This window comes from Macaca nemestrina, chromosome 15, assembly GCF_043159975.1.
Source record: "Macaca nemestrina isolate mMacNem1 chromosome 15, mMacNem.hap1, whole genome shotgun sequence".
Taxonomy (NCBI): domain Eukaryota; kingdom Metazoa; phylum Chordata; class Mammalia; order Primates; family Cercopithecidae; genus Macaca; species Macaca nemestrina.
In genome coordinates, this window is record NC_092139.1 from 94,086,944 (window position 1) to 94,112,576 (window position 25,633).

General features: G+C 45.2%; 2 protein-coding genes across 6 annotated transcripts in view; one reads left to right on the forward strand and one right to left on the reverse strand.

Moving 5' to 3' along the window:
- LOC105495714 (SRR1 domain containing) lies at positions 1-15,188 on the forward strand. Of its 3 annotated transcripts, none has more exons than XM_011765447.3 (7): positions 1-190; positions 2,115-2,155; positions 4,135-4,394; positions 4,496-4,594; positions 6,171-6,325; positions 7,483-7,528; positions 15,103-15,188. In XM_011765447.3, exons 1-7 carry the CDS (start codon positions 24-26, stop codon positions 15,145-15,147), a joined length of 813 nt encoding a protein of 270 aa, XP_011763749.1. In that variant the 5' UTR covers positions 1-23; the 3' UTR covers positions 15,148-15,188. The 3 variants fall into 3 exon arrangements, with proteins under 3 accessions (XP_011763749.1, XP_011763750.1, XP_011763748.1); XM_011765448.3 differs by lacking the exon at positions 15,103-15,188 and adding an exon at positions 7,827-7,925 and having other exon boundaries at positions 2-190; XM_011765446.3 differs by lacking the exon at positions 15,103-15,188 and adding an exon at positions 7,923-8,396 and having other exon boundaries at positions 7-190.
- LOC105495713 (tuftelin interacting protein 11) overlaps positions 8,399-25,633 on the reverse strand; it is a 20,247-nt gene continuing 3,012 nt past the window's right edge. For all 3 annotated transcript variants that reach the window (XM_071080315.1, XM_071080316.1, XM_071080317.1), the window contains 11 exons: positions 22,832-22,985; positions 22,359-22,515; positions 19,933-20,060; positions 18,169-18,321; positions 15,378-15,905; positions 15,142-15,248; positions 13,002-13,170; positions 12,348-12,591; positions 11,270-11,412; positions 10,615-10,780; positions 8,399-8,830 (listed from right to left, as the gene is read on the reverse strand). In XM_071080315.1, the coding sequence (XP_070936416.1) occupies positions 8,475-8,830; positions 10,615-10,780; positions 11,270-11,412; positions 12,348-12,591; positions 13,002-13,170; positions 15,142-15,248; positions 15,378-15,905; positions 18,169-18,321; positions 19,933-20,060; positions 22,359-22,515; positions 22,832-22,985 (2,305 nt within the window). In that variant the 3' untranslated portion in view covers positions 8,399-8,474. The remainder of the gene's footprint in view (positions 8,831-10,614; positions 10,781-11,269; positions 11,413-12,347; positions 12,592-13,001; positions 13,171-15,141; positions 15,249-15,377; positions 15,906-18,168; positions 18,322-19,932; positions 20,061-22,358; positions 22,516-22,831; positions 22,986-25,633) is intronic.

Below are 25,633 nucleotides of genomic sequence, written 5' to 3' on the forward strand. Positions count from 1 at the left end.
CGCGCCGCTGACGTCAGGGACCAATGGCTGCGGCCACAGCTACCGCGCTGGAATCCTGGCAGGCCGCGGCTCCGCGGAAGAGGCGCTCGGCGGCTCGACGGCCGCGGCGGAGGGAGGCGGCGCCCCGGAGTCCCAAGGCGGAGTTCGAGTCTGACAGCGGAGTCGTGCTTCGTCGCATCTGGGAGGCTGAGTGAGTGCGGGGTGGGCCCTGATGGAATCTTTGCTCCCGTGGACAATTCTGAGCCACAGTCTCCCCATCTGTAGAATGGCGATATAAGCCACACCCTTTAAGGAGTTATTGTGAAGATTTAACGTAGGTAACGAGCTCATTAAAGATCTGGATTATAGTAAGCGCTCAGTTAAAGGTTGCCTTCCCTGTTATTACGGTTACAGTTGCGTGACCTTGGACAATTTGTAATCTCTGTGCCTCAGTTTTCTCATCTGTGAGATGGGGATGAAAATAGTACATACGTAGGTTTGTTTTGAGGGTTCAATGAATTAGTAAACGGAAACCATTTTCTGGCACGTGATAAGCAGTGTGCCAATGTTTGCTATTAATATTATGCCGATGTTGGTATTATTGGTGGTGGCAACATAAGGGAAGCAACACGAACACGTGATTGCTATCATCAGGCAACTGCTATGTGCCTGACACTAGCTTAATCATTCTGCACACTTCATGTTAAACATTGCAGGCACGCTAGGACCCTGGTAGCTCAGTGATTCTCAGAGAGACAAAGAAAATGTGTGGAACCAGATTTCAAACCCAGGTCTTTGTGACAAAAACCAGTGCTTCCAGCTCTCCATTATGCTGGTTGCTTATCCCAGCTCAGATTCTCACATACCTTGCTCCATACCTTAGAAAGTACACAGAGAGTGCCTAATGCAGAGGAAGCACTCCACAAATGTTACCTATTAATGTTATTTGGTATTATTACCTTTATTTGCAGTTCTTTTTAGGCTCAATACATAACAGCTTTAGTTAGCACTTAAGATCAGCATCTGAAGGGCCATCACAAGGGCAGATATTAGATTAATTTTGTGTGCTCCTCTCCACTAGAATTAGGGTCAAGAGGCAGCAATGTCCCAGAGTTTACCTCCAAAGAGAAAGTTGTTGACCATTTGGCTCAGCCTGAATAAAAAGCACCTGCGATTCTTTTTAAGCTCTCAGAGGGTGCCAGTAAGAGTGAATGTGGCTGGGGGCTTGGAGAACTCAAGGCATTTTTCATATCCCTTGACATCGTCACGATTTCCTCAACTGCTTCAGTATTCCCCAGGAGCTCCCTGCTTCTCCCAACACCTAGGTGTGGTGCAATCACCATCGCTCTGAGATTGGGCCAGCATTTTACGCGTTTATCTATGTACGCATTTACCAGTTCATAAAACATTCCTGCGTACGTCAGAACTCTCTCCTTTACCCTCTGTGAGAAACGTGCAGCGGCCTCCGGGCCGACTTCCAATTCTCTGTACCCCTTTCTGAACCCATAATCACTGTCTCTGGCTGTGGCTTGTCAGTTCAAATCCAGTTCATTTTAATTCACTGTTGACTTTGTTTTGCTCTGGGTCTGTAAAACCAGTTGACTTGAATAAAGAAAGCCCAGACACTTGGTTTTGTCTCTTTACTTTCCCCTTAGAACTATTTATAATAACAAATACCATTTGTTGAGCACCTGCTGTGTGTCAGACACTGTGCTAAGAATGTTAACCCATTTTATGCTTCTAAACTCCTCTGTGGCGGGAATGATTTTTATCCCCATTTTAGAGATGAGGAAACTAAAGCTCAGAAAGGCTAATTCTGAGCATTTAACAACCATTTATGGAGCTGCAATTCTATACTAAGCTCTGTTGTAGAGCGAGAATAAACCCAGACCTCTCTCTGGGAATCAGGGACCTCCTCCAGCATCCTCTCTCCTGCAGTCTCTGAGCCCCAGCAGTATGTGCTCTGGCTCTGGACATATTCAACATATATTCCCCTCTTATCACTTGGTAAGGGTGGGCCCTGCATTGCAGGGCACCTCATTCTCTATGCATTCAGGTCATGATCAGGAAAGTTACTGTTGGGGCAGCCCTGAAATGGATGGGACATGACTGTGCCATTTTTTTTTTCTCAACAGGAAGGACCTGTTTATCTCTGATTTCTGGAGTTCAGCACTAGGTGGGTATGACCTGGCCAAGGGTAGGGATTATGGGGCAGAAAAGAGGATCTGTCCTCATTTGAGGACATTTTGCTTCACAGAGGGATAACTTGCTGGGTTCTAAATCCCCCCACCCTGCCGCTTCTATCTGTGTGTCTTTTGGCACTTAATTCTGACCCTCAGTTTCTTTATCTGTGAAATGGGGATAATGTGTATATCCTGTAGTTTTGGGAATTGAAGCTGTTTAGTTAAATGCTTGCCTGCTGTATACAAGGCAATAAATATTGTCATTATTATTGCTGAAATTTATATTTATCCTGTTCCTTTTCCATGATATTACAATGTAGCCTTTTCCTCATGCAGTGATAATCTCTTCCTAAACATAGTGTGTGGGTGGCCACATAATATTTATGCATGGAGTGGACATACTATAGATAACATTTTTATTGTGGGACATTGAGTTTTCTTCCTTTGGTTTTCAGTTATTATTTTAGGACAGGGTCTTACTCTTCACCCAGACTGGACTACAATGGTGCAATCATAGTTCACTGCAGCCTCTAACTCCTGAGCTCAAGTGATCCTCCCACCTATAGCTTCCCAAAGCACTGGGATTATAGGCATGAGCCACCACAACCAGCCTTTTTAAGTTATTATACATAATTTTGCAATGAGCGATTTTATGCATACAGCTTTTACCAAACTTAGGGTGATCTTCTTAGGATATATTCCCAGAAGTGGAATTAAATGAAAGATGGTGACCAACTTGATATCTATTGTCAGGTTATCCAAAAAGTTTTCACCAATTCTTTTATCAAAACTGACCTGAAGAGCCCGTTTTTCCTGGCCTGGGGTCTTATTTAAAGATATCTTTGCTGCTTGCTTGCTTGCTTTTTTTTTTTCTTTTGAGACAGAGTCTCACTGTGTCACCCAGGCTGGAGAGCAGGAGTGTGATCTCAGCTCACTGCAATCTCTACCTCCTGGGTTCAGACAATCCTACTGCCTCAGCCTCCTGAGTAACTGGGACTACAGGTGTGCGCCACTACCCCTGGCTAATTTTTATATTTTTATAGAGATGGGGTTTCACCATATTGGCCAGACTGGTCTTGAACTCCTGATCTCAAGTGATCTGCCCACCTCGGCCTCCCAAGGTGCTGGGATTATAGGTGTGAGCCACTATGCCCGACCCTTTGCTGGTTTCTTAAGTGAAAAATTGGTATCTTATTGTTGGAATGCATGGCTTTTTTTTGTTTTGCTAAATTCAGTACCAGTACAATAAAAGGAGAGACAAGAGAACCTACCTCTACATGAGAAGACTTAAACAGAGTATAACTTTATTTTTTTGAGATGGAGTCTTCCTCTGTTGCCCAGGCTGGAATGCAGCCGTGTGATCTTGGCTCACTGCAATCTCCACCTCCCTGGTTCAAGCGATTCTTCTGCCTCAGCCTCCCAAGTAGCTGGGACTATAGGCATGCGCCAGTACGCCCGACTAATTTTTTGTATTTTTAGTAGAGACGGGGTTTTACCATGTTGGCCGGGCTGCTCTTTCAATTCCTGACGTCAGGTGATCCACCCACCTCGGCCTCCCAAAGTGGTAGGATTACAGGCATGAGCCATCGCACCTGGTCTGTTACAACTTTAAAAGTACGCATTTCAGAGCATAGTCTACATTTACTAGGAGCCTCTTGTTAAATTAGAATGAGTTCACATTATAGTTTTAGATGGAAACTGCCCTTGAGTGAAACCCAATTTCTGCTTGCAACATGCTCTTTGGTTTTGGACCATGGGAGTCCAGGGGCCAGGACAGCCTGTCAGTTGGTGACTGTGACTATATGTCCAGGCATGTTTGGGAATGAGACCGGCAGCTTCTCTCTCTGAAGAATTGAAACCTTTTACTGCCCTGATCTCTTTCTCCCCAAATCTGTGAACTTCTTTTGCGGATGATTTGGTTCACAGGGTCAGAGCATGCCCTCTAACTGCATTTGGGGGCCTGCTCTTTCAGAAACCATCAATAGATGTCTCACAAAACATCTGGAACAGCTGAAGGCCCCTGTGGGGTCTCTTTCTGACATCTTTGGAAACCTGCATCTTGACTCATTGCCAGATGAGTCAGATGTGGCCCCTGATTCTATCCCAAGAGAGACCCTGGTCACAGGAACGTGCCATTTGAAGTGTGTGTGTTACGGCATTGGGAACTTTGCCACCTGCATCATAGCTAGAAACCAGCTAACGTTTTTGCTGCTTTTGTTGGAAAAGTGCCAGGTACATTTTTGGATTCATTTTCATCTCCTCCTCCTCTGGTCTTATACATGGGTGCACACAGATGTTTGGGTTGAAGTAAACAACTCATTCTTCCCTTCTAGATTCCCAGAAGTCACTGTTGGGTATATGACCCTCTGTTTAGCCAACTTGAAATTGAAGTACTGAACACCCTTGGTGTGACTGTTCTCAGTGAGAATGAGGTAAGTGGTTTAAAGGGGAGCAGACAGGAGTATAAAAATCCTGACCAGACTCACCCCAGGCTCTGCCTGTGAACACCAGCATTCTTTGCAGTGGCAGCCATTCCTCTCTTACTGCCTGCTCACTTTTGTAGTGCCTGAACGATGTAACCAGCCAATCAGTTACCTAAATTTTGGCTTGTGTTGTGCCCATCAGAAAAAAATTACACAGATGGCATGAACCAGAACACGTTAGGTCTGAACCACTTTTGTGAGAATTATTTGTCTGGAAATTATGCTAACTTGGTATTTGCTGTTGCTATTGAAAAATAAAAATCTAGGTGCCTCAAGCGACGTCTTTCTGGTTGGATTTTACCCTGTCCCAGGGAGGTAATAAAAGGGGTTGCAGCATTCCTCTTTGATGCTATAACCCAGTCAAACCCATAGCACCTGGCTGTGAGTTGTGGATTAATTCTCTGCTCACATTTGCACGCCCCAATATAGCTGGGATTTGACATTTCTGAGACCTGTGGAATAAAGAAATGCATCTCTCAAGCACAGGGCCAAAGCCAGTATGAGCAAATCCTTCCGATTTCGGTTTTATATTGTCTTGGGGATTAGAATCATTTGATTCCTGTGTGTGTCCTGAAACTGCCATCTTATTGCTTATGTGAAAATTTGGCTCAGTTGAGAGAAGAGTCATTCCCTGATATTGGCAAGGTCCTAAAACACTGTCACTCAGTTCAGATCATCTTTCTGGGTGCCTGCTCTATGCTAGGCAGGAAGCTTTGGGGAGACCAAAAAAAATGGGAGCCAGTCCCAGTGTTCAGGGAGCCCGTGGTCACATCAGGGCATGTGACCTGTAAACAAGTGAATGAGGAGTGAAATAGTGAGGCAGAACCTTGTACTAGGAGCTGAGACAAGAGAGGTGTTTGGAGGGATGGAGGAAGGATTCCTGGGTCTGAGCTGGGCTTTGAAGGTCTACCAGGAGTTTGCTAGTGGGACAGAACCAGGATTGCAGGTAGCTGTGCAGTGCTGGCTGTTCAGGAAACCACTGCCAGTTTGTTATTAACACAAGCGAAGCTGCAAGAAGAGGAGAGGCAGGCCAGAGGTGGGCAAGGGTCAAAGGCCCTTATGTTCCCTGCTAGAATTTGGCCGTAGAGTAGTGGTTCTCAGGAGGGGTGATTGTGCCTCAGGGACATTGGAAGAGGACTTAGTTATATAGATCTGCAGGAAGTGACACGGGAAGTGTGGATTACCGAACATGGGGGAAATACATGGGGTAAGTAACATCACTATCCCTCCTGTCCTTGCCGTCATAGACCCAGGAAGCCCCTCTGTTAGTGTTCATGAGACTTTGTGTTCATGAGACACACATTTGTTAAGTAAACGTGAGTTCTTTCGGGACATCATGATTTCCTGACTCTAGTTCTGTAACTGTATAGATTTCATATTCGAGTGTAACTGTTCCACAAAATGAGCTTTTTTCCATTTGATCCTTTAGTTTGTCTCATGATTAACCCCATCCTTACCTCTCCCTCACCTTACTGTAAATAATAGGTTGTGAGCATGTTTACACCTGTGAATATCGTATCCCCAGGAAGGGAAACGGAGTATTCGCGGGGAACGTACCATCTTTTACATGCTCCATTGTGGGACGGCCTTGTACAACAATCTTTTATGGAGTAATTGGTCAGTAGATGCCCTTTCTAAGATGGTCATCATTGGGAACAGTTTCAAAGGACTTGAGGAGAGGTAAGTCTGAGAATGCTGAGATTCTGTCAGGCCCTGAGGTGAAGCCCATACCTCAGATTGACCTATACACAGAAAACGTTTCCTTGATGATTCCATACTGGGGAAATGCTTTTCCATAGGGAACGGGATGAAGGCTTAAATACAGGAGATGTCAAACCCTGATTCGGCCGGGTGCGATGGCTCACGCCTGTAATCCCAGCACTTTGGGAGGCCGGGACGGGTGGATCACGAGGTCAGGAGATCGAGACCATCCTGGCTAACACGGTAAAACCTCATCTCTACTAAAAAATACAAAAAAAAAAAAACAAAAAAAAAAAAACTAGCCAGGCGAGGTGGCGGGTGCCTGTAGTCCCAGCTACTCAGGAGGCTGAGGCAGGAGAATGGCGTGAACCCGGGAGGCGGAGCTTGCAGTGAGCTGAGATCCGGCCACTGCGCTCCAGCCTGGGCGACAGAGCGAGACTCCGTCTCAAAAAAAAACAAAAAACAAAAAACAAAACCCTGATTCAAGCTATGAAGCAAGTTAAGGAGTCTTTTTGCCACGAATTCCTCCCTTCCATTGTGATACACAGAAATGGTTTTGAAAACAGGGAAAAGCTATTTGATTCCTCTGCCTACAGCTCCACATCCTCATTCTGTTTCACAGTGCTTAGGAGTCTGCTCAGTCATTTCTCTTGATGAAATGGGCACAATTACTGGAGTATTTGCTTTTTTTTTTTTTTTTCTTTTGAGATGGAGTCTTACTCTGTCCCCCAGGCTGGAGTACAGTGGTATGATCTCAGCTCAGTGCAACCTCGGTCTCCTGGGTTCAAGCGATTCTCCTGCCTCAGCCTAATGAGTAGCTGGGATTACAGATGTGCACCAGGACACCCGGCTAATTTTTATATTTTTAGTAGAGATGGGGTTTTACCATGTTGACCAGGCTGGTCTTGAACTCCTGACCCCAAATGATCCGCCCCGCCTCAGTCTCCCGAAGTGCTGGGATTACCCGCGCCTGGCCCGCATTTTCAACTATTTAACTGGTTTACTCCACATCTCGAGTTTTTTCCTGAATTCTTCCTATACTTCATTCATCTTGCCCTTCTGTGTCTTAAGTTGAATGAAACTATCCTCATACCTCCTAATGGTTTTTTTTTTTTTTTTTTTTTTTTAATTTCTAGGCTGTTGGCAAGGATTCTGCAGAAAAATTATCCCTACATTGCAAAGGTATCTATCTGAATAAAGGGGCTGGGATGGAAAAGGGTGTGAAACTGTGAAGAATTCTATCTTTACAGGCGTAGGAGGAAACTCAGGGGCTAAGTGGCGCTAGTGTACTGTCAGCTCTCTCCATGGGTCTGTGTTCCAGAAAGCTATGACTCTTTAATGCATCTCTTAGTTTTTTCCTTATTTCCTTTATTTTTATTCTCAGTATCACAGTCCATGATACCCACTGTCCTTGGGGTGCCCAATTCATTGTGCAAAAGCATTTAAACTGAAATATCCTATTTGTTATTTTTTAAAAAAGGAAAGTGGGGATGACAAGTAAAATGGAAATTTCTCCCAGAAGAGTGGGGATTACTGTGACTAGCTAAAGTTTTCACACTTGAATTTTTCTGCTCAGATTTTAAAAGGACTGGAGGAGCTTGAGTTTCCTCAGACTTCACAATACATGGACATATTTAATGACACCTCTGTCCACTGGTTCCCCATGCAAAAGCTAGAACAGCTCTCCACAGATATTTGGGAGTTTCAGGAAGAACCAGATTATCAGGACTGTGAGGACCTTGAAATCATCAGGAACAAGACAGAAGATCCTTCCACTACTGACTGAACTCACTGTGAGGTACTCAGTGTTGGCTGAGGTAGAAGCTGCCACCGGAGACTAAAGGGAAGGCTGCCATGGAGGAACTACAGAGAACTCCTTTGCCAGGAAAGAACATCAACTTGGCTTTCTTGTTTTGAGGACGATACCCCCCATGAGGACTTGGTATAAAGATTCCTGCACTGCTAAGTGGCATTGTCCCACTTTACATGCTTCCCTCGTGACCTGGCCCAATGTGGAGTAGCTCCCGAGTAAAGAAGTTACGCTTTTGAAGGTGATCTAAAATACCGTTTATTCACAACACATCCCTCTCAGGGGCAAGTCTCTGGCTGGCTCTGGGCCTGCCACAGTTCACTTGGCCATGTCGATCAGGCTCTGCAGTGAGGTGGGCACCCATGTCTTCTCGCCCTGGACAAAGACCACTCCCCGGTCGATGTAGATCACAATGCGGCCAAAGGTGTAGAGCTGCTTCCCTTCGTGTCGCTTCCCAATGACGGGCATGAAGACAATGTTGTGCTCCTCAGCCTTGGTCTCAATGAGGTCCTTAAAGTTCATGGGCACAGAGCTGGCGGCCACGCCAATGCCCCTCTGGGCCATGTTCTCAGCCTCCCGCCTCTCCTGCATGGCCTCGTACTGGAAGTCCTTCCTCCGCTCCGTGTGGGTGAGATAGGCAATGTTCTCCCGCGCGCCTGGCTGCATGTAGGCACCTGAGAGATACAGGAGGACAGGGCAGTGAGGAGAGGTGTTTCCAGGTGTATGGAAGTTGACGCTGACTTGGCCCAGGTCTGGGTGTGCCAGAGTGCTTGTGACTCACTGAAGGGCAGTTCTGCCTCAAAGATACAACTTTGGAGGAAGTTTAGACAACTGGCCAGTATCACATAAAAACTGTTCAGAAGGTTTCTGGCTAGTATCTAGTAACCAAAGAGATTATTAAATATTCAACATTTAAAAATGAAGTATCTGCAAGGGATTTCTTCTTTCAGAGCTGGAAACAGCAGAGTCCTCAGCCACTCTCCTGTTTCCACCTTGCCCTGTAGAGTTTCCACTTCATACCACCAAAGAGGCAGCTTTTAGTACCTTGAAAATATAGGCCCACACTGGCTTTATTTTTAACCTATCCACACAGGCCCCACATCCTGAAAGGAGTTCACGTATATTTGAGGAGCTGAAATTGGTGTTTAAGGATAATACAAGACCATAAATGCTAAGTGCTCACTGAGGGGTATATACAGGGAAGAGTTTTGGAAACATGAGGCCAGGGGTAGCTAAGGAAGAGTTTTTAGAAAGAACTTGATAATTACGGAAGCAGAGAAGTATATTTGCCTTATTACTTAATCTCTGTTTTCACAGAATAGGCTATTTTTTCTTTTTTTCTTTTCTTTTCTTTTTTTTTTTTTTGAGACCGAGTCTCTCTCTTGTCGCCTAGGCTGGAATGCAGTGCTTGTGATCTCCACCACTCACTACAACCTCCGCCTCCCAGGTTCAAGTGATTCTTCTGCCTCAGCCTCCTGAGTAGGTGGTGTTACAGGCATGTGCCACCACGCCCGGCTAATTTCTGCATTTTTAGTACAGATGGGGTTTCACCATGTTGTTCAGGCTGGTCTCGAACTCCTGACCTCGTGATTGACCCGCCTCGGCCTCCCATAGTGTTGGGATTAGAGGCATGAGCCACGGCGCCTGGCCTAGGCTAACTATTAAATAACAAGAATTAAAGACTCAGGAAATAGAAATTCTAGTTCTAACTGCCACCCTTTAACTATGTGACCTTGAACAGGCTCTTAGCCTCACTGGGCTTATCTGTGAAACAGACTAGATGATCCCATTTCAATGCTGTGAATCGGCTAATGAGCAACACTGGAGCACACGACTGGTTGAAATAGGCTCCCAAATGTAGAAACATAAACATACTTTCATTTACTTATGATCTAGGCAGAATGACTTGCCTAGAACTTGGGAATAGACAGAGTACATGAAGAGTGAACTGCCGGTTTTTGACAACACAGACACCACCTATTGAAGGCTGCAAACAAGCATGAACTCAATCCCCCTTTTAGCCTATGAAGTAGATCTTACTGTTTAACAGGTCAAATGGGGCTGATGAAGGCTGAGCAATCACCAAGTGTAAGACTGTGTACCCAACTCCACACTGTAAGATGTGTGACCTGGGCAGCGGGTTCAGGGCTGAATGAGCCTTAAAAGGCCACACAGCACAGTGGTTAAGTGGGCGGGGCCTGGGGTTAGACTGACATCTGAATCCAGCTTAAGTCAGTCTCCTTAGGGAAGATGCCCCTCTCAGTCATGGTAGACCTGGGCAGTGGGTGCCAGCTGACCATGTACCCCTATCAGCAGGGTGAGAGTGTTGCTATGGGCAAAAGTGCGACCTAAGGTTTAGGCTGCCTACAGGAACCAGAAAACTCTGATTCTGTGTCATTTACATGTGTAAAATCTGAAACTCAGGGCCAGGACATCCAAAATGGGAATCCTCACTTACCAACATTGGAGGACACCGCCCGGTTCATGATATCAAGTGCCTCGTTAAATTTGTCCTTGACAGATGGATGTGCCAGCACTTGGTCTGAGAACATAGACTTCCAACCCAGGTACCACTTGGTGATCTCCTCATAATTTGGGCTGTTACTGAGCCAAGAGCACAGCACCTGCCAAAAAGAAAAATTACTTGCATCCATGGTGGCAACAAATGAAGGCAAGATTTCCGAAGGGGCCATTTGTTTTGTTTTGATCCTGGTCCTGCAGGCTAATGACACCACTTTACAGGGATTTATAGTAGCTAAACAGTCTAGGACTTACGAATATGGATTTTGGAGTCAGCCTGGTAGCTAAAGTGCCCTTGCATGTAAACTCTCTGAGCTCCGCTTCCATGTCTACACGACAGGGATACCATAGCCCCTACCCCATAGGGTTGCTGCGAGGAGCTGAGATAAAGCAAATAAAGTGCTTGGAACAGCTTCTGATACGTAGCAAATGTCCAATAAATGGTGGCCACTATTAAGATGACCTAACTCATTCCTACCCTACCATGTAATTCATTTTTATTATGGAATTGTACCTACAGTCAGGCCTCGGCAGAAAATTAACTTAATCCCCACCCAGTTCCCTCCCCCAGAAAGCCAAGCAAAACAGTGTACCTGAAGCCACTTGGGGAAGAAGTGCTTTTCAAGAAGTCCCACCAGACTAGAGACAGAGATCATCCCTTCCCAGTCGATCACCCAATAGAATGCATCCATGTGCTGCTGGTGGGGGTTAATGACTAGCTCACCAAGACACATCCCTGGAAGAGAAACCCGGTCTATAAGGCACAGCTTTAGTACTGGCAAAGCCACAGAAGCACAAAGAGCAAAGATAATGTCCGTTTTCCTCTCAGGTCACAAAAACCTCCACCTCCTGGGTTCAAGTGACTCTTGTGCCTCAGCCTCCTAAGTAGCTGGGAGTACAGGTGTGCACCACCGCAGCCGGCTAATTTTTGTGTTTTTATTAGAGACAGGGTTTTGCCATGTTGCCCAGGCTGGTCTCAAACTCCTGATCTCAGGTGATCTGCCACCTCAGCCTCCCAAAGTGCTGGGATTACAGGCATGAGTCACGGCTCCTGGCAGTTTTTTTTTTTTTTTTTTTTTGAGACAGGGTCTCACCGTTGCCCAGGCTGGAGTGCAATGGCAGATCTCAGCTCACTGCAACCTCTGCCTCCCAGGTTCAAGCCATCCTCCCTAGTAGCTGGGACCACAGGCACATGCCACCACACCTGGCTAGTTTTTGTATTTTTGGTAGAAATGGGGTTTAACCATGTTGCTCAGGCTTTAATCTGCTTTAAAGGTCAAATTTAAGCTCCTGACATAGCAATTCTTAAAAAAATATATATATATATATGTTTTTTTTTTGCTAAACCAGAAATAACTCCCTAATAATTTAGAATAAAATACCACAAAAATTTCAGAACTCCAATGGCTGTCCTGTTACCAGAAGCCAAAGCCAATCAGGAAAACCACAAGGCACAGAGTCCGATGTTGTTACTGTTAACTATTAGTCGCTGTTGTAAACAAACAGCAGAAAGGACCCAAGTTACATTTATGTTCAGCCTCTGAACAGCAAGGAATATTGTGTACTAAGCACTTTCATGAATACAAAGGCTATGCTTGAAATCACCACTGACCACAGAAACCAGGGCACCAAAGCTGCTGGGCTTGGACTGCATTTTCCCCATATCCTTACCCAGCTTGGGCACTATGTTTTTGACCATGAATGCTTCCCAGGAGCCAGGAGTGAAGACATCCTTCCAGGGCTGGAGGATAAGCTTGGCAGAGGAGTCACTGGGGTGCCACTTCTGCAGGGCACTGGACAGCTTGCTACGGATGGGGGAATAGAGCGGCTCCAGCCGTGCCTGCATAAGGGGCAACCATGGGTGGATCCAAGAGTGGATGGGAACAGTGTCTGTGAGCGGGTTCCAGTTTTCCACCTGCAACATGGGGAGAAGAAACAGAAGAAACAGTTCATGTCGCCTATTGGGCAGTCACATAACACCCGTGTGGTTAAAGGCAAGAGCTGCCCCTGGAGGAGGCCCCATGCTCTCCAAGGCCCATGGTCCTTTGTACATCGCCAAACAAATATGCCCATTCATTTGATTACCTCTCAGAAATAGCATAATTCTAATTTTAGTGAAGAAATCAAGAAAATGAATTCCCTCCTGAGGGTGGCTTGGGGGGAAAAGTGCTGAGAAAAAGGCTGGAATTAACACTCTAGGTCAACAGTTGTGTTGACAAATTCTGTTAATTCCAGGCGTTTTAACAGCACTGAGATAATGAAGACATAGACTGAACAAGTCCCTGTGGTTAGTGATGACAGTTGTTCCTGTGACTCTCACCCCACCTCCTTTTGCAGCTTGGGGAAGATGAGTTGGTCCAGTATGTTATCTAAGATCCACACAGGAATGATGTGCACCCAACTATCCAAAAAGTCCACCATCGGGTCACAGTTCCTTGGCTGCCACTGAGTGACAATATTTCGAACAAAAGGCATCCAGACTTCCCATATCAACCTATGGGAGAAAGGCAGAGGACAGGCTGGTTAATTACACTGATTGGTTTCAAAGAACACCACCACCGCCCACCTCTCTAGAATCAGAAATTAAAATGCAACAGCATGGAAATCCGATCAGAGGAAACCATCAGGCCAGTCACCATGCTGGCCAGACCTGAGCCTGCTTCTTCCTTGTTCTCGTGACTCTCCTCTCGAACTGAGGCCTTGGTCTCGTAGGCAGTGCCCGCCCACCTGGCAGAGCTGCTTTAGGGTCACAAGGGTCTCTTCCTAGGTATCAAGTGCTTTCCCACCTATAGGCTTCTATTCATGAGCTGACATCTCTCACCCTCTGATCACAGTTTCAATGTCACCTCCTCTAAGACCTCTGTCCTAACCCCCATTCCAAGGAGGTCGCTCCTGCAGTTTTCTATCGCTGTACCTGGTGTGCATCCTGCCTTTATTTGTTCACTACCTTATTTCCCATCTGCCTTTTCTGCTGTACTAAAGACAGAGGCTGTCTGCTGTACTAGGGTAAGCCCAGCACCTAGCACAAGCATGATATTCAACAGACATTTGACAAGTGTCAGCTGAATTCATGGCCAAATGTAATCGTACAACCACTATGGAAAACAGTGTGGAGATTCCTTAGAAAACTAAAAGTACAACCACCATTTGATCCAGCAATCCCACTACTGGGTATCTACCCAGAAGAAAAGAAGTCATGGCTGGGTGCGGTGGCTCACGCCTGTAAACCCAGCACTTTGGGAGGCCAAGGCAGGCGGATCATGAGGTCAAGAGATTGAGACTATCCTGGCCATCATGGTGAAACCCCGTGTCTACTAAAAATACAAAAGTTAGCTGGGCGTGGTGGTGCATGCCCGTAGTCCCAGCTACTTGGGAGGCTGAGGCAGGAGAATTGCTTGAACCCCGGAGGCAGAGGTTGCAGTGAGCCAAGATCACGCCACTGTACTCCAGCCTGGCGACAAAGCGAGACTTCATCTCAAAAAAAAAAACACAAAAGAAGTCATTTTATGAAAAAGATATTTGCTCACACAAGTTTACAGTAGCACAATTCACAACTGCAAAAATGTGGAACCAACCCAAATGCCCACCAATCAACAAGTAGATAAAGAAACTGGTACATATATATATAATGGAATATGACTCAGCCATAAAGAGGAATGAATTAATGGTATTCGCAGCAACCTGGTTGGAATTGGAGACTACTATTCTAAGTGAAGTAACTCAAGAATGGAAAACCAAACATCTTGTGTTTTCACTCATAAGCGGAAGCTAAGCTATGAGGATGCAAAGGCGTAAGAATGACACAATGGACTTTGGGGACTTGGGGAAAGGGTGAACGGGGTGAGGGATAAAAGACTACAAATTAAGCCAGGCACGGTGGCTCACGCCTGTAATCCCAGCACTTTGGGAGGCCAAGGCGGGTGGATCACGAGATCAGGGGATGGAGATCATCCTGACCAACATGGTGAAACCCTGTCTCCACTAAAAATACAAACATTAGCTGGGTGTGGTGGTGCGTGCCTGTGATCCCAGCTACTCGGGAGGCTGAGGCAGAATTGCTTGAACCAGGCAGCTGGAGGTTGCAGTGAGCTGAGATCACACCACTGCACTCTAGCGTGGCGAAAGAGTAAAACTCCGTCTCACAAAAAAAAGACTACAAATTGGGTTCAATGTATACTGCTCAGGAGATGGGTACACCAAAATCTCACGAATCACCACCAAAGAACTTACTCATGTAACCAAATACTACTTGTTCCCCAAAACCCTGTGGAAATAAAACATTTCAAAAAAAATAAAATAAAAAATAAAATAAATTCATGGCCAAATGAATTTAAATTCCTAAAGCGGTGTCAGCATGAGCAGAGAATTAATCAAGGCTAGCACTGCTGCCTTCCCCCACCTTCAGCAGTCCTTCCCAACCCCCCAGGAGAAAGGAGCTGGAGCACAGAGCCCTGCCCTGTGGTACCTGTGAAAGGCATCTGCCGAGAGGTCCTGTCCGCCGTGAGACAAGAGCTGGTCATTCTCCAGGAGGCTTTTCCACTTGGAGATTATCTCGGTGCCGTAAGTGCAGTCCTGAGGAGAAAGGCAGAGCAGCTGAGGGGCAGCAGGCTTTCCAGCCCTCCCTGCCCACTGGACCAACTCATCAAGCAAGGGTAAGCCCAACCAAGAGGCAGGGATAAGTTGATTTTCCCAACAACTCACTTTGAGGGGATCCCACTCCTTGAAGTACTCCTTCATGAGTGGATAGACGATGGCCACGGCGAGGTCCACACGGTCGGACATCCTGTACTCCTCATAGTACTTGTCCTGCAGGGTTTCGAAGATGCGGGCACACTCGTCCAGGGTGAGGGGGTTGCTGCAGTCGGGCTGCATCCGCCGCTCGCACTCCTCCACCATCTCCAGGACCTTGCTGAGGTTGGAGATGACCCGCTCCTCATGGTCCAGGACCTCGGTCATCTTCTCCAGCTCGTGGAAGAGGTTGACCACCATGTCCCGCTCATACTGTAGCTGCCGGTCATTCTGGATGATCTCCTGCTCCGTGAGGTCAATGAGCAGCTGCAGGTTGTGCTCCAGCTCGGGCAGCGCAAAGCCCGGGGTCTTGGCCTCTTTGCCAGACTGTGGCAGCTGTTGGGACTGCAGCGGCAGCCCATCATCGGGAACGTTGTGCTTGTGGCTGATCTGACTGTAGCTGTAGTAGACCTTTTGCTCCCGGCCTGTCATGTCTATGACCTTGGAAAACGTAGAAGGACGAAGGTTAACACCACTGCGGCACTGTTAAACACACAGCTAAGCCCAGGGGAAGGCCCCATGACAGGGAAGTGTGTAGAAACCACATTATTCAACAGAGCTGGAGAAGGGCAGTGTTGTAAAGTGGGATCCGCACTGTCCTAGCCTAAAGGAGACTCCAGGGACAAAATCAGATGCAGCAAGCAGTTCTAGGTTGGATCACTTTGAGCAAGCCAGATGGAGAAGACTTTTTAGGGAAACATGAAATTTAAATAGGGACTGAGTATTAGTAGATGTGAAAATTTATTTTAATGGAAAGGTAGAAGCTGTACTGATCAAAGAAGGTAACACAATCAGAATATCACATTTTGATTTAAAAAATGCACATAAGCATAGAAAAAGATCTAGGATGTATAACAAGATGTTAACATTTGGTAATCTTGGAAGGATGGAAAATATTTCCTATATTTCTCCCTATTTCCTAACTTTCTAAAATGTACTACACACTGCTATTATAATAACAGTTGTTTTTTTAATTTAATTTTTTAAACTTTTTTATTTTTTGAGATGCAGTCTTGCTCTGGTGCCCAGGCTGGAGTACAGTGGCACGATCTCAGCTCACTGCAAGCTCCGCCTCCCGGGTTCATGCCATTCTCCTGCCTCAGTCTCCCGAATAGCTGGGACTACAGGCGCCCGCCACCACGCCCGGCTAATTTTTTGTATTTTTAGTAGAGACGGGGTTTCACCGTGTTAGCCAGGAAGGTCTCGATCTCCTGACCTCCTGATCCATCCGCCTTGGCCTCCCAAAGTGCTGGAATTACAGGTGTGAGCCACCGCGCCCAGGCTTTTAATTTTAAAACAAAATAAAACATACAAAAGGCTAATTGAACAAAGGCAACCTAGGCAATGAGCTAATTCCAATATTTTAGGAAAACAGGAAATGTGAATATGGACTGCACTTCTGAAGCAGAATGATTCATCACCACTTTTTAACTAAGTGTGTGAGCCATGAACCACCAGCATTACAATCACTGGAGGAGGAAAAAAAAAAAAATTCTTGAGGTTCAGTTTAGACTCAAAATTCCTGGGAGGCACCTAGACGCCCGTATTTCTTATCAGGTCGTCCAGATAATATAACAGCACACGTTTGAGAACCCCACTAAAGGCTTTGAGGTCTATGACACACTATATATCCTACAGCAAATGACAACAGGCAACTGTCACCATTGTTCTTTGACTACTTGGAAAAGTAATGGAAAACGTAATACACTATATGCACGTAACAGTGAGTGAAAATTTAATGTATCTTAAAAAAAGAAAATACTCAATGCTGACTAAGGAGCCCTGGGAACTCTCTCCTGCCCTCCTGGTCAGACAGAGTTAATACAACCTTCTGAGTATTTGAATGCCTTAAGTACTTTTGTATTTAACATGGTGATTGCACATGTACATCTCTTTTTTTTTTTTTTTTTTTTTTTTTTTGAGACGGAGTCTCGCTCTGTCGCCCAGGCTGGAGTGCAGTGGCGCGATCTCGGCTCACTGCAAGCTCTACCTCCCGGGTTCACGCCATTCTCCCGCCTCAGCCTCCGAGTAGCTGGGACTACAGGCGCCCGCCACCACGCCCGGCTAGTTTTTTGTATTTTTAGTAGAGACGGGGTTTCACCATGTTAGCCAGGATGGTCTCGATCTCCTGACCTCGTGATCCACCCGCCTCGGCCTCCCAAAGTGCTGGGATTACAGGCTTGAGCCACCGCGCCCGGCCGCACATGTACATCTCTATCCTTAAAAAAATGTCTCAAACAAAGACGAAGTTTTATATACAAACTAACCAGTCAAAAATCCAAACTAAACCAGATAAAAGCTAAATGCCTAACAACGGAGGTAGGATCAAGCAATATAGGACAGCCACCCTCTGGAATTCTGCACTCATTATAAATCTTCACAGTGAGTTTTTAATAATAAGAATGTTACTGAATTCACTGATGTAAGCTCCAGAAACACAGGAACATCATTTGGTTTACCAGTGTAGTGCCGTGAAGAGTGCCTGGCAGAGAAGGAACTTGGTAACTATTACTAAATATGGGAGTGTAATGAATAGGAACATGATATTAATAGTATTCATTACACTCCTATAAAATAAGTGAGAAAAGCAAGGTACAAGAAAAAAAAAAAAAGCCTAGCTAGAAGATCCAAAAAACCCTAGAACATGTTCAGTGATTAATTCTGGGGTGTGGCTCCTGTACCAGGTGTCCAAAGGTCCCCATACCTTGACTTGAGAAAGCTCCTTCTGGGGAGCAGTGAGCTTCTTGCTAATCCTGCCCTTGGCCTTCAACTCTTCCACGGTCTTGTAAGAGTATTTGGGCTTCTTCTTGCTTCCACTTGGGTCTTTCCTCCACTGGCTCAGCTCCTTCTGAAACTCCTGAACCAGAAGGATACAGTCAGATGCAGCAAACCACTTTTTACAACAGGTGAGACAGCTAAGACCATTAACAGATGTCACCATTCACTGTCTTAGATTTATTTCCAGGTTCTATATGAAGGAAGGAAAGGATGCACCTGCATGACACCAAAACTATCTAATGATAACTCCTTGACCCCATTTACCCTCTTACAAATAATGAGGTTCAGAAGGCAGGTGCACCAGACGGGAGGGAGAAACAAAAATAAAGGAAACAACATGTATTGAGCATCTACTATGGGCAGGCACTATACTAGTTTAAATGTACCTCATGTAAAACTTAGAAATGCAATGTAAACGATTTTTTAAGTACACAAAATCTTGTTTCTCACTTTAAAATGAAGATAAATAAGCAGGTCCTAACTCTCAAAGCAAAGGTATCTCTTATAATCAGGGTCTGCAAAATGTACCTGCCGTAGCTACAGGAGGAGCTACGGCAAGCTTGTCCAACCCGCAGCCCAGGACAGCTTTGAATGCGGCCCAACGCAAATTTGTAAACTTTCTTAGCGTGATGGTAGTAGAATCCAGCCCACAGAAGTTGGTTTTGGAGTTGTCATTATGTTTTTCTCATACTGGTTAAGACTTGTCATTTTTTTCTCTAAAAGTATCTACACATCTGGCTACTTTGGGAAAATCAGAGGATCAGGCAATACTAAGCCCACATCCTCATAAGCAACAATCACCTAGAGCTGAATAAAGATTTACCTTCTAGACAGGCTAAGGCCTCACCTCTGTGCCACAGTCCCCACCACTCTTTATTGTCTAGCATCTGGCTCATCTTACTTGCTTCTGTGGTGTGCCTGGCACCTGTAGGCTTCTAAGTCTGAGAACCCCTGACTCAGAGTGGTCAATCCCACATTATCAAATGACTGTGTCATCAAAAGGTCAGTGACAAGAAGAGTAACGTGTTTCTTTGCAGCATCCTGCTTTCCCCCATAAATTCAAATGGGAAAAGAGTAATACTTCAATCAACAAAGCTGGCCCCTTCTATCACTGGGGAAAAGGGACACACAGCTGCCAGCAGATGGCTCCCTGCTGCACTTGGGATGAAACCCAAGCACCTAAAAATGGCTGTCAAGGCCCATCTTGTGGCCCGCCCACCCCTCTGAATGCACTTCCTTCCCCTCTGCTTTGTGTACCACCCTCCCACCACAACGGCTTCCTTTATGGTTTCTTAACCGGCAAGCTCAGAGCCTCTCAGTGTCCTCAGGCTTCTCAGCTCACCCTTCTGCCAAGTCTCAACTGAAATGTTTCCTTTCCTCAAAGGTTTCCCTGACCAGCCTTTTTATAAAAGTAGGTCAACACCACCTCCCAACCCCCAACCTTATTTTCTGTCTAGGCAGGTCCTAGCACCTTCTGCCATTTCAACTGCCACTTCCACACCATAGCTGCTTGTTTACTCTCTGTCCACCGTGCGCCCTCTCATCATGGTGCACCTAGCCTTCAGCCCAGCACCTGGCATATGGTACGTGTACAATAAACATCTGAGGACTAACAGAATGAAGGGATAAATGAACAGCCATTAGAAATGGACAGGACACCACCCACCCATGTCTCCTGACTTCGAGTTACCTCTTCAGCTTCTTCCTCTGAGTCAACCATAGGGAAGTCTTGCATTGACTGCGTGGTGCGCTCGGATCCATAAGCCCCCACAGCACCTTTTCCCTTTCTCTGCTTGGCTTCGATTGGGTTAATGATACCTGAGGAATTTCAGCAAAAGATAAAAAAAAGACAGTCTTATGATCACAGCAATTCATGTATGTGAATCAGCCACTCAGTGAAATGACAGTTTCTTGCTCCTTCCACAAAATAACACGCTACTCAAGGAGAGCTATTCTCTGCCCTCAGAACACTACTCTTGTCCCTTGTGATTTGAAACTTATGAGCATTTATGCTACCACAGAACAGTCTGCTGACTGGTTTATTTATATCCCAAATAGATTTCCATTTCTACTTGGATTGTTTCAGTGGACAAGAAAACAGAACACTACATTTATAACTGAGAACTCCAGCATACTAAATTCTACACTTCACTTCTTTGGAAGCCTCTATTAGGGAAAATGCAATAATTCAGATACTATATTGACTCTGACTGAAGTGAAGCTGTAATTTAATATAAGACTCCTCATGTATTTTACTTAGGAGTTCCTATCTCCTATGTTTAACTTTTTTATAACAAGTTTAAGCCCTAGAAATAAATGTTGCTTTTCTCATAAAAGAGTTTACGAATAGGACCACAACATTTCAATGAAGATGTTGCCCCCCCTCCAAATTTTCCATCCCTGCCTCCCTTCCATTTAGTACAGTTGAAGTCTCAAATAAGAGCTATCCCTGGGCCAGGCATGGTGGCTCATGCTTGTAATCCTAGCACTTTGGGAGGCCAAGGTCTTGAACCAGCCTGGGCAACATAGTAAGACCCCATCTACAAAAAAAGAAAAAATTAGCCAGGCATAGCAGAGTGTGCCTGTCGTCCAAGCTACTCGGCAGGCTTGAGCCCAGGAGGTTGAGACTGCAGTAGGCTATGATCATGCCATGCCACTGCACTCCACCCTAGGTAACAGAGTGAGACCTTGTATCAAAAAAAGGAAAAAAGCTGTCCCCTCATTCTCATTCAGCGTATCCTTGCTTAAGTTCATGTATTTTTCATGTACCTAATGTTTTCAACACATAACCTGGATTTCACTTTAATAATTATTTAGAGGCCGGGCGCAGTGGCTCACACCTATAATCCCAGCACTTTGGGAAGCCAAGGAGGGTGGATCACTTGAGGTCAGGAGTTCGAGACCAGCCTGGCCAACATGGTAAAACCCCGTCTCTACCAAAAATACAAAAATTAGCTGGGTGTGGTGGTGGCTGCCTGTAATCCCTGCTACTCGGGAGGCTGAGGCAGGAAAATCGCTTGAACCAGGAGGTGGCGGTTGCAGGTGAGTCAAGATCGTGCCATAGAACTCCAGTCTGAGCGACAAGAGTGAAACTGTGTCTCAAAAAATAATATTATTATTATTTAGAGACTCAAATTTGAATATGGAGGACACATTTGATTATATCTACTTGGCAATCATGCATAGGATATAGCTCAAGAAGAAGGGGAAATGTTCTTGTAGGAAGAATCCAAGTGTTTGGTTTGAGAGGCTTTGGTCTCAAGAAGATAAGAGTGTGACAGGGGCTGTGTCTCAGTGAGGCTGGCCATGAGAAGACAGGAGGAGACTGGGCTACTAGACGAAGATGGAAGTAACCAATGAAGGATTTGCTCAGCCAATTTTACAGCCATATGGCTCTAATTATTAAAAAAGCTACACACAATGTTTTACTGATATTCCTGAAGGACAAATAACCGTTTCTGCAAAACTAAAACCCTTGTGAGTAGGGATGGCAAACTCAAATGACTTCGGGACCAAGAAAAGTTCCTGTGGGTTGGGGTGGAAGACAACAGGGGGCCGTGGAGACTGCCTCCAAGAGAAGACCATGTCCATTGTCCCAGGAGCAGCTCTCACTTGCCTCAACTAACTACTGCCAGGCAAAATCTAGAATTTTAGGTGAAACTGTCTGTTTTTTAAATATTAGCAACTAATTCATTTTTGTCTTTATTTATTCTATTTATTTATTTATTTATTTATTTAGAGACTGAGTCTCACTCTATTGCCCAGGCTGGAGTGCAGTGGTGTGATCTCGGCTCACTGCAACCCCCACCTCCTGGGTTCAAGCGATTCTCCTGCCTCAGCCTCCTGAGTAGCTGGTCAGGACCAGAAAAAAAGCCTGTCTCCAACCTGTTTGCAGCCTATTTTACACCCTAACCCTTTTCTTCTTGTTGAAACAATTACTTATTTAACTTGAGCTTTGATAAAGCAAGGTAGCTTAGGAGTGCAAATGTCTTCTGCTGGCAAACCAGGCTAGAGAGAGAAAGTGCTTTTAAAAGGGAAAAGCAAACCTCCTCTCCCAATGCCCCTCTCCTTTCCTCTGCCTGCCCTCCATCACGCAAGACGACAAAAGTGCAATACCTTGTGCATTCTTCCCGAGGCCCCGTCCAGGGACGTAGCCCATCTTCTGAAGAAGCTTCTGTCCAATTCCTTTTGTGTGTCTTTCCCAGCTGCCGAAGTCCATGAAAGATTTGGTTCCTCCTGCAAAACCTTTCTGGCTGGGCTTAAAATTGCCACCCTGCAAAGAAGAAAAATCAAAGCTTAGTTAATGGAAAAACAAAAAGAAGAAAAATCTAAGAAAGCTTGGCCAACAGGAAAATGGTCTAAGTTACACAGCACTATGAAAAGGGTCACAAGAACCAAAAATGTGTGTGATACGTGTCAGGAAGGAAGAGACTACACTACGCACTTCACAACTCACAGAAGGCTGCCACCAAAAGGAGATACTCACAAAATGCATTCCAGATAAGTTTCTCCCTGGCTAGAAAATGCTTGGGCCACAATGACATTTGAAGAATATTACTGGAGTCACAATCCTGCAATAAAGACTCTACCGTTTTTAACTTCCTTGGTCCAAAATCCTTAGGAAAGTCGTCCTGCTTAACAGGTCTCTCTTCATCATCAGAATCTTCCAACTCTGCCTCCTCCGCTGCCCCTTTCTTGAGTCCTGCACTGATGAAGTTGACCGGCGCAGAGTAGTCACGGGCCCTGCAGGCACAGAAACAAAGCCCCACGGGGTTGGTAAATAACTCTTCTCTCTGCAGCAATCCCTTTGCAGAAACTACGTGCTTGAAAACTCCTTAGAATGAACTTCATGGAAGGTTTTTTAAAGAAGTAACACATTTTTTAATGTGTCAAAATATCTAAAGGACCCCAGATTTGGCTTCCTGTAGTCACATTTAACATTTTATCTGACATATTCCTCTACAGCTGAAGAGTTATCACATCAATGTAGGGTTGATTATAAATCCAAAATATGATGTGATAATACAGTTTTCCTACATTTTAAAAAATTAATTTATCATAAAAAGCATTTGTTTTGAAAACTATTGCAAGTACAAAAATCCAACAGGAGCAGAGAGAAATTTTGATGGATAATCATAAATAAATAAAACCCACTGAAAGATTATACGAACGTAAAGCATATAACAATTATATTAATCAAACTCAGAAAAAGCTCCTATCCATTAAATTTATTGAATGTGAAAATTTCCAGCCAGGGCAACATACTAAGGCTTTGTCTCTATAAAAAAATAAATAAAAATTAGCCAGGCATGGTTGTGCAAGCCTTTGGTCCCAACTACATGGGAAGCTGAGATGGAGGATTGCTTGAGCCCAGGAAGTTGAAGCTGCAGTGAGCTATAATCATGTCACTGTGCCCCAGCCTGGGCAAAAGAGTAAGACCATGTCTCAAAAGAAAAGAAAAAAAGAAAATTACACTAAAGTCCCTTAAGAAATAAGAAATTAACTCTGTAAAATGAAATATATTGATTTAAACTCTGACTGCTTCAAGCATTTACATTAAGCCATTAACCTCAGATCCTTTTTGTATAAAATAAAATTGATATATTTGTACTATGTGGTTTAAAAAAGAAAAAATTACAACAAAAAACCCTGGAGCTGGGTACAGTGGCTCACACCTGGAATCTCAGCAGTTTGGGAGGCTTGAGGCCAGGAGTTCAAGACCGGCCTGGCCAACATGGCAAAATCCCATCTCTAATAAAAATACAAAAAATTAGCTGGGTGTGGTGGCGCACGCCTGTAATCCCAAGCTACTCGGGAGGCTGAGGCATGAGAAACACTTGAACCCAGGACACAAAGGTTGTAGTGAGCTGAGGTCATGCCACTGTACACTCCAGCTTGGGTGACAGAGACTGTGTTTTGAAGAAAAAAAAAAACAACCTGGGAATACAGCAAATAAAGTGATGCCTTGTAAAATGACCAACCTAGTAATTCAACATCCTCATGGCAACAACAGAATTTAGGAACTTTATTCCTAAAAATGTTACATAACTTAGTGATTCAGATCCCCAACTCTAGAGTCAGATAGGTCCAGGTTCCAATTCTAGCTTAGCCTCTGCCTAGCTGTATGACCATTAGCCTCAGTCACTTAATCTGTAAAATAGGAATAATAATGGTACCTTTCTCATAAGGAAAATTAATCTAGGCTTGTGAAATAGCCAGAACAAGTAAGCAGCCAAGAGATGTTAGCTGCTATTATTATGATTATGCAATTTTTGATCCCTGATCTATTTGTCATCCACTTTCAGACACCCTTGTGGATGAGCAGTTTGAACTAATCTCTATACTCTTTCTCCCCCAGCCTCCTTTGAAAAAGGCACATTCTCAGCTGGGTGTGGTGGCTCATGCCTGTAATCCCAGCACTTTCGGAGGCTGAGGCAGGTGGATCATGAAGTCAAGAGATCAAGACCATCCTGGCCAACATGGTGAAACCCCGTTTCTCCTAAAAATACAAAAATTAGCTGGGCATGATGGCGGGCGCCTGTAGTCCCAGCTACTCAGGAGGCTGAGGCAGGAGAATCGCTTGAACCCAGGAGGCAGAGGTTGCAGTGAGCCGAGATCGCACCACTGTACACCAGCCTGGCGAAACAGCGAGACTCCATCTCAAAAAAAAAAAAAGAAAAAGAAAAAGAAAAAGGCACACTCTCAATAGGATGGAGCCTAGAGGCCACAGGTGGGGCCATTCATCGGAGGAAAAAAACCCCAACCTGGCACACCCTGGTCGAGTGAGGTTCAGCCAGGGCACATATAACCTTGTGCTGGGGAGGAGACACACAGCCTGAATCCACATCGCCCACCACTATCCTAGACCAGTACCTCCACTACTCCACTACCTGCGCAGGGACCACTGGCTTGGCCTCCTCAGTCTTCCACTGTGGCTCCATGCCTATTGAGCACACCAGCAAAAGGGTCTTCTCAAAACGTAACCCAGCCCCACATCACACCCTCTCTATCACACACACTATGCTACCCTTCCCCCTCTCTGCTCCAGCCCCCAAGCCTTTCATATCCTTGTGGATACCATGATGCTTCCCATCAAAGGCCTTTGCATATTAAGACCTCTTCTACCACCCTAGTTACCTTCTACTGTCAGTCATATCAGCTTGCTTAAGCGTCAATTTTCTCCATAGAAATCTTCCTTGACCTCTCAGAATAGGTGAAATGCCCTAAAATGTGTTCTCCCTCATGTCCTCATGTCCCTCGTGTCCTATATCACAGTTACAAGTTTCAAATGCCTATTTCCATCTTCTAGAGTCTGGGCTCCAGGAAGGCAAGAATGGGTCTACAGCACAGGCCTAATACATAGTAATCACTCAATAAACACTGATAATTAA